The 8,409-nt window shown below is 37.2% G+C and overlaps 2 protein-coding genes across 2 annotated transcripts in view; one reads left to right on the top strand and one right to left on the bottom strand.

Moving 5' to 3' along the window:
* LOC110022838 (21.7 kDa class VI heat shock protein) lies at nucleotides 1-2,744 on the top strand. Its single transcript, XM_020721959.1, has 3 exons — nucleotides 1-422; nucleotides 624-848; nucleotides 2,498-2,744. The coding sequence occupies exons 1-3, from the start codon at nucleotides 113-115 to the stop codon at nucleotides 2,659-2,661; spliced, it is 699 nt and encodes a 232-aa protein (XP_020577618.1). The 5' UTR covers nucleotides 1-112; the 3' UTR covers nucleotides 2,662-2,744.
* Nucleotides 2,745-5,711: 2,967 nt separating this feature from the next.
* LOC110022781 (sulfite exporter TauE/SafE family protein 1-like) overlaps nucleotides 5,712-8,409 on the bottom strand; it is a 14,575-nt gene continuing 11,877 nt past the window's right edge. The window contains exon 4 of the mRNA XM_020721888.1: nucleotides 5,712-6,155. Coding sequence (XP_020577547.1) covers nucleotides 5,847-6,155 — 309 coding nt within the window. The 3' untranslated portion in view covers nucleotides 5,712-5,846. The remainder of the gene's footprint in view (nucleotides 6,156-8,409) is intronic.

Below are 8,409 nucleotides of genomic sequence, written 5' to 3'. Positions count from 1 at the left end.
TGCCGCAATACAAAAGCATGCAATTTGCGCTCTACTTTCCCAAAAGCAGTCTCCCCACCATATAAAGAACAAGATAGATCCTCATAACAGCTGAGTTTAGTCCGCAATAATAATGTCTCAAAAGACGGCATTAGAAATCAGAACAGATGATGATGAGAACTCTCAGAAATGGCTTCTTCCTCTCAATGAAGATGTTTTCATCTCTTATCTCAGCCAAGCTGGAGAAATAGCGCAGAAAGTGTTTGGAGAAGGCTCACTATTCAGCCCACTTCTGTTTGGAAAGTTCTTTGATCCAGCTGATGCTTTTCCTTTATGGGACTTCGATTCAGAATTGCTCCTCTCCAGGTTTCACAGAGCCTCAAAGAGCAGTGTTGATTGGTCTGAAACACATGATCAGTATATCCTGAGAGCTGAACTTCCAGGTAATAATTTATACTAAATATCTATATTATAAAGTTAAGAACTTTGCTTTTTAATCTTTTTATGGATCGAAATTGTTTGGTGCTCATCTGTTTCCCAGCCTAAAGAAAAAAAGTTACTTTTTTTTTCATCTTTTTTACTTTACAGCAGCTCATGTTCATATCAGAAACTAACATCTTAAGGTGCTTTGAATGGTGTACTAGTGGAAGGAAGGAGTGTAGAAGTGGCAATATGTGGAGATAAGAAAAATTTGATAGAAATCAGTGGAATCTGGAAGGTCGGAAACCCTACAGTAAGAGATTGGAAGCTCAGAAAATGGTGGGAATATGGATTTGTGAGGCGTTTAGAGGTAGCAGATGATGCTGATTGCAGAAAGATGGAAGCTTGCATCAACAACGATGTTACTCTTGAGATTATTATTCCAAAGAGTTAGTATATAAATCTGAAAAGATTTTTAATTACATGGAGGGTGTGGTCACCAATAATCACAATTCGTATGGATATGGGAAGTATATTTAATCAGTAGTATTGTATTAATTTATTCTTATTCTGTTGCAGTTCTGTGACATATAGCATCTAACATAAATAATTTATTGCTAGCTTTCTACAATTTGTGCACAGAATGTTGAGCAGATTTATTCTACTGAACACAAGTTAATAGAATTCATAATGACTCATCCATAGCACATGAAAGTGATTTAGAAGCCATTGTCCATTTCATCATTTGATCATTACTAAACAATAGGTCATTATATTTGTAAATGAGCTTGCATTTTGTTCAACAAACAACCTGACAATGCTATTTGAGACTTTTTTTTTTTGCTTTTAATTTATTTGTATTTTATTATGAAAAAAAAACATATATTTGATATTTTGTGCATTCATTATTTCTAAAATTAAAAATATGGTTGCATTTATGGCCCCAATCAACGAGAGCCATGCCAATACCATTGATAGCCTCCTCTGCTTTATTTGCAGCATGCCATTTGTAGATAAATTAAGGTACACCTTTCTTTCTTTCTTTCTTTTTTTTTTTTTTTGAGAAAGGTGATACATGAGATTTAAATCCGTTAGCCATAGTAAGAAGTTACACTATCAACCATTATGTCGCGGATAAGTACTCAATTAATGAGTAACTTATTAAATTCTTTTTTTTAATCGATTATGTTGATTTGCAACACTAAGAGCTTGTTCTGCAGCTGTTTGAAAAAAAACAAAGGTAAAGTTGTTTCTTCAAAAAAATATTCAAAAAGGTAAATGATATTACAATTTTATTTTATTTTCAAAAAGTCTGATGTTAGCTTTCTGACAGCAATCACACTTTAACAATTAAGATTGAAAAAAATAGCTTCTTTACCACAAAAACTAATAGAAAGCGACAAGAGAAGTGTTCCCATAAAAACCTAAGTTTGAACCCCAATGTAGTTCACTTTGATCTAATGTTTAGGTGTGTTGGCAAAACTAATTTAATCATATCTTTGTAAATCTCTAACCAATTTTTCCTAAAAATAGAATATCTTATCCTATAAACAGTGAATGAAGAAGAAATAACAACAATACTTTAAATTTAAATTAGCTTATATTATAAAAATGCCCCAAATTACAAAAAAAAGTGATGGAGATTATAAAATTTTGATTGGGTTTCAGAACTACAATTATATTGAAAATTTTAAGAATAGTTTGAGATCATTGTTGTTTTTAATTTTAATTTATTATAAAATATATTTAATATATTAAGAATATGAAGAGTAAAATACACTGAATTGTCACAAATATAAGAAAAATAACAACAGATAGTTTAATCTTAAAGTTGCATTCGAAACAGAGCAGCCAACCTCCAGTACTGTTACAACTTCTAAGTCAGGAGAAAATATTGTGTCAGGATACATAGGTGCAGATGGTGATATATTGATGTTATTGAGGTACAATAACAGCACAAATACCATCAGAATATTATGTTACAAGTTATTCTTGTGATATTCTAGTGATATTGTGACAATATTCTGGTATAATATGATCACAATATCACAAGAATTGATACCATCTGAACCTCATGCAATATTTTCTCCTAAGCCAGGGCCATCAGCAAACAGAACACTAACACAATCCCTGCCACCACCGGCCGACCCCCACTGTTTTTCTCTTGAGTCGCTTGCGGTGAAAGACCGGCCGCTGCCTCAGAGGACTGCGCAGGCGGCATCAATGTCTCAACAACTGGTGACAGAGCAGGCGAAGGTATGACTGGGGCATGAGCTGGAAGGGATGGTGAACTTGCTGTCGGACTAGCAGCAGGTGCCGGAGAAGGGACGACGGGGGTTGGGTTTACAGGGGAAGCCACTGGTGCATTTGTAGTTGCTGAACTTGAGACAATGTTGATCTCCATCTTCATCCCTTGGCTACAATGGCCTGGAGTACCACAGATGAAATATCTCTTTCCTGATGAGCTCAGCTTGACCACTGCACTGCCGCCTGTATAAGCCTTGATTGGATTGTTCATGGTGCAAGCTGCATAGTCCGCCTTCGGTACCTCAACAACGCTATGAAATGACCCAAAGGAGAAAGCTGCAAAACATAAGGAGGAGATTTGATGTTACAGCAATAAATTGTAAAGATGCTCCATTTATTTAGTTTAAGAATTGTAAAGCTTTCAATGAAAGAAAGACTGACTTAACGTGTCTCCAGGGGCAAATGTTTGAGAGGAAGACCATGAACCCAAGTCTGTGCTGAGATCCCAGCTACCATTTGGACCGCCGACCATCAGGTTTGCAGCCATTACACCGCTCATTAAATGAGCAATGGCTGCCAAACCTATGAACTTTAGCAAAATTGCCATCTTTACTGATTTTACTAAAATGAAAATGTTGCAGAAGAAATGTATGAAGGAAGGAGATTATATAGAGTTGCAGCAATGATCTCTTGGAATCTTATTGGCAATCTTATGGGCCCTACTATGATTGATTACAAAGAGATTTCGGTAAGAGGTCGTAGTGGTGATGAGGGTTGTGTTTGTAGAAGGTATTTCATGGAGTTGGTAGACAGACCCTTCTCGTCCCATTAAAAACTCTACGACAGTGAGAATTCATCAACAGGTGAAGTTGTTGACCGACGACTGGTTTAGGTGCTGATGACGAGCAAGCTGTGATGGTTTCAGCCAATTTATTTGTTTTAACATATCAGCCACCCAAACTTTAACTTTTACTTCCTGTTGTGAAGATCACCATTCTTATGTTTTCGGCATATTGGATGATCTATAGGTAAAAATTAAAGTTTAGGTGGTTAATATGTTAATACATAGGAATTGGAGTTAGGTTTGTAAATCTCCCAATATTTATATTGCTTTCTGCCATTAAAAGTTTCTGATATATCATATTGACTCTGGCCTGGGTAATATTAGTAAAATAGAGCTAGTGCATAAAAACTTACACTTATGAAATGTGCTACAGCTGTCGCCCTTTTTTTTTTTGTTTTCTAAATGCCCCTTTGTTTTGACCAAGACCCCAATATGGGCTACCACTATTGATCAACTTGTTTGTTTTGAAAACTTATATATATAAGTGTTCTGTAATGATTGGGCTACTTTATTCATTCATGTGTTCCATCTTTATGCAGCTCCTTGCTGTCATTCTGCTTATCATATTCCTGGATTAGTTAGAAGCTGTGCTATAGGATGATATTTTTTTGAGTTTTTCCTCGAATCAAAAGAGAAAAAATGAATTGAAATATCAAAGCAATAAAATATTGAGAAACAAAAAGGATTTACATAATTTATTGCTTGTAGTTATTGGATGACTGGGCTTCTTTTCTTCTTCTTCTTTTTTTTTTTTCTAATAGTTGTGCCCATGTCCATCTGTAATTATGTAAGCAGCTCTGATCTGGTGTTATGCTTATCTTATCCCTGGGTTGGTTAAATGTTTGCGAAAGGAAGATTTAATTTAGATTTTTCTCAATTAGGAGTGAAATTCCTTTCATTCCACGTTTGACCTTTAGGTAATTCAATTTGTAAATGTGATGATGAGATGCTTGTGACAGGATGACTTGACACGATGACTTGGTTGCTTTTACATGATTATTATATTATTGTACATCGAAAATATGTCAGCACGAATCACGAAGACTTCTAGTGGATGGCAGAAGAGGTGGCGTGGCCCGCGAGGCATACCAATGATGACCCGGGACCACACACTCAGCCGATCGTCCCCCACGTACCAGGAGAACGGTGCACCTTAGATGGATAAAGGATTTATCACCCCTGAAGAATCCATCTAGTCAAATCCACTCGGATGAACCTGTCGCTCTCCAACCCAAATTGACTACGAAAATGAAATAGACCTTCTAGTTGAACCCTCAACAAGTAGCCGCCCGGACATCACAGGCGTCCGGGTTAACAACCACCTTGCCACACAGGCAGCTGACCTAACGGTCGTTCGATCTCATATCTGCTCGGCTGGATGGCCGGCGGCAGCTCGGTTTGATAGTTGCTCAGCCTAACAGACGTCCAACCACATCCATGGGACCCATGTGTCATATTATATACGGACTAAAATGCCCCCTGCCATACCAACATACTTTAGGGGTATTGTGTGTAATTGCATGATAACCCATTTCTATAAGTAAGGGTGAATTTCATAAATAAATGTTTCTCAAATTTACTGTTTATTACTATGTTATTTGCTACTGTTGATTGTGGAAAAAACCTTCAAGCTCTAATATTTTGATTTTTTTTTTCATATTCATATTGATTGATTAAAGTTAAACTGCAGGATGATCTTAATTGAGGTTTCCAAAAGTCTAATTAATTTTTAAGGATTTATATATGCTCTAATTTTGAGCCCTGGACTATGAATTCCCTTTGTTTCACAACTATTGTGTTACTTAATAAATTAATTCGATTTATACGTTGTTAACATTAACAAAAAAAAAAAAACGTGCTTTAGCAGTGAAGCAAAATGATTCATTAGCCTTGCTCATTGCTTGTTTATGAAGCGCAAGCTCTTATACCATCGTGATGCATGCTTAACTCAAGCTCATTATAAAAGTCTTTTTTCATATTTTATAGTTTGGTTCAACATTTGCCACAATTTCTAATTACAAACCTTTACTTCTACTAATCTTTTCTCGTAGCTATTGAGTTATTGCTTGTTGGTTTTCCATTTTCTCATTGGAGCTAATCAAATAACTAGTACACATTTACACGTAATCAAATATATATATATATTTAATAACAAAACCTATCTTATATGTTCGTTGGTAGTATAAACCTATAGAGAAAAAAGATGAAAAAATAAGGAAAATATTTGTTATGTTAGGACAAAGATTCATATTACGGTCTTCTTATTCAAAATGAGAAAACAGCAGTATGTGGGGAACATGGGAGAAGCCAGAACAAAATCATTTACTTATATCTATGGTTCATGCAACTTTCAACATCAACATGGCAGTCTAAACCCCATGTTCTTCCCGTTAGTGTAATCCCTCCAAACATCAATCGCACCAAAGCAACTAATTGAGATTGTGCTTAGAGCCATCACCGTACTGACTGAGAACACAATAAGAGAGGCTCTGCCTGATCTTTCTATGGCTCTCTGTATGATGACGAGGCCGACAATGGAAGCAATGAAGCATATGGCTGAGAAAATTAGTGCTTGGTCTATGTCCTTCATGCCGAGGATCAAGAACTGAACCAGGGACATGGATGATGAGAACAGGACCATGAAGGAGGTTGTTCCCGCTGTTACCTATAATTAATGTATCAGGAATATGTTGTAAGCTTGTGAAAATTGCAGGATAGTCATAAAACTTTGAGCAAAAATAAGAAAAAAAGACATAGAGGTGACAAATACTAGACATCAAAGTTTACATAATTTGGGGAGACTTACTTATGTCTATAGCGGAATAAAGATCAGATATTTACTATGCTTTAAAAAAGGGGTACATTAGATATTTTACTATGTATAAAGTTAATTATAAGGATAAATACATCATTTTCTCAAGGTTAATGATTGAGATGGAACACACGACCGGCTGAGAAGATGAGAGTTGAACGTGGATGATAGAACATTATTGTTGTTATCACTTTTTCTATTCTTTATTGCATAAGTTTCTCATTATGGTGGATAGATGTAAGAAAAACTAAAACTACCATTTGTACAAAAATCCTTAATAAAATTAGTACAAAAATATAAAGGAATGGAGGTACTTAAGTTGTATATGTTTTGTCCATAAGTAGAAAGAGGCATTCCTTTTTACAATGAACGTGATTGGGTATCCCAAAACAATGTTGCATCTTTTAATGCTTGTTGAGTACTTTTAGGAAGCCTTTCAACTGAATCCTGCTCTTAATGACTTCAGTGGAAGTTAAATATTCAGCTTTTTAATGATAATGTAACTATATTTTAAAATTGTGACATTCAACTAATAGTTGTGTTGCCTAAGATATTCTTGATGTTAATTTACCTTTCATGAAAGTATCCTTCTCGATATATCACAACTACTGGAGCAATTAGTAGAAATGGATCAACATGCTATCGAGTGAAGGTCACTTTTTCAATATGTTGGACCTATATTTGTATAACACATACTTATTGAAAATAGTATTTCTGCTTCAAATAATTTTCTTACCTTCATTATCCAAATTCTATCATTGAACTCATCTTTATCATATATAATGACAAAGCACTTATTGGACTTTAGTCAAGCTTTTCTATGATGATTTGATCAACATAAATGTTATTTTGACCCCCAATTAATTAACTAAGGTAAAAGGGCAATTTTGTAATGTGGCACCACCACCTACCACATCTCTACCTACCGCTCACCTACCGGCCACCTACCGGTCACCTACCTCCCACCTACCACTCTCTTGCTTCTATAAATAGAGAGGGTGTGAGACTTAGGAGAGCAAGGGAAGAAATCTTAAGGGTGTGAGGCTTAGGAGAGCAAGGGAGAAGATATCTTGAGCTACCACAAAAAGGAGGAGAGAATAACTATAGAGTTAGAGAGGAGGTCATAGAAGGAAGATGAGGACTCATCTCTATGTATATGCTATGTATTCTCCATTTCTTTTGTCTTAGTGAACTATTTGATTGATTCCCTTCCGTGGACGTAGATCCAGTTGGATCGAACCACGTAAACGATCTGTGTTTGCTTGTGTTCTTTTTCGTCTCATTTCTATGCCAGGAAGTACATATCTCACAACAATTGGGCCGTCTGTGGGAAGATCCATACTTCTTGGCTAGAGGTGTCCGCGTAAAGGTGTTCGCGGCCAGCGACAAAGAAGAGGAGTTCGACATTCACAAACAGAAGAGCAAGTGGATCGTGTCGCAGGTAGCCGAATCGCGACAGATTCGGTGAGCAGTGAAAGCTTTGATTGACTGGATTCGCACCGCAGGTTGTGCGGTTTGGCGAGAAGGAGGAACTGTCATCGAGCGAGGGCCGAAAATTTGCGACAGGGCTGCCAGCAGAGGATTTCGGTCTTGCGAGCAGCTCGGCTAGAGGGAAGAGGTGGAGATCGCGCAGAGAAGGGTTCGGGAGTTTGCGAAGCAGGAGGACCTGAGCAGTTTGGCGAGGCGCGACGACTCTAGAGAGGCAGTTATTCTCGTGTGAGAGGCAGAGGAGGAATTCTTGATTTGTTCCGCTGGATGCAGAGGAGTGCTTGTGGGAAGGAGGCGCGAGAACAGAACAGGAAGTTTCCTCCGGTGAACAGGTCTGATCACTGTCAGAAGGGATCGGAGCTTTCCGTTCGGTTGACGAAGGCAGTGGAGTTCACGGGGAGAAGGTAAGAAATTTGGTGAGAATTTCTTGGATAACAAGGCGTTAAAAGTTCTTGGAAGGGCAGCAGGTAGAATTCATTGGAATAAATCATAGCCACGATAATGAGTTCCGTCAAATTTGACATTGAAAAATTCAATGGGAAGAACGACTTCGGCCTATGGAGAGTAAAGATGAGAGCTCTATTGGTTCAACAGGGTGTTGCAGAAGCCTTGCAAGGGT

The sequence above is a fragment of the Phalaenopsis equestris genome, unplaced genomic scaffold (assembly GCF_001263595.1).
Source record: "Phalaenopsis equestris unplaced genomic scaffold, ASM126359v1 Scaffold000202, whole genome shotgun sequence".
NCBI lineage: Eukaryota > Viridiplantae > Streptophyta > Magnoliopsida > Asparagales > Orchidaceae > Phalaenopsis > Phalaenopsis equestris.
Note: the sequence above shows the minus strand (reverse complement) of the source record. Positions and strands in the feature narration are given on the sequence as shown.

Excerpts from the sequence above, each read along its gene's own strand:
- LOC110022838 (XM_020721959.1), top strand. The coding sequence starts at position 113 with ATGTCTCAAAAGACGGCATTAGAAATCAGAACAGATGATGATGAGAAC. Across the intron at positions 423-623 it reads CCTGAGAGCTGAACTTCCAG|TGGAAGGAAGGAGTGTAGAA; the intron begins GTAATAATTTAT and ends ATGGTGTACTAG. Across the intron at positions 849-2,497 it reads TGAGATTATTATTCCAAAGA|GGCCATCAGCAAACAGAACA; the intron begins GTTAGTATATAA and ends CTCCTAAGCCAG.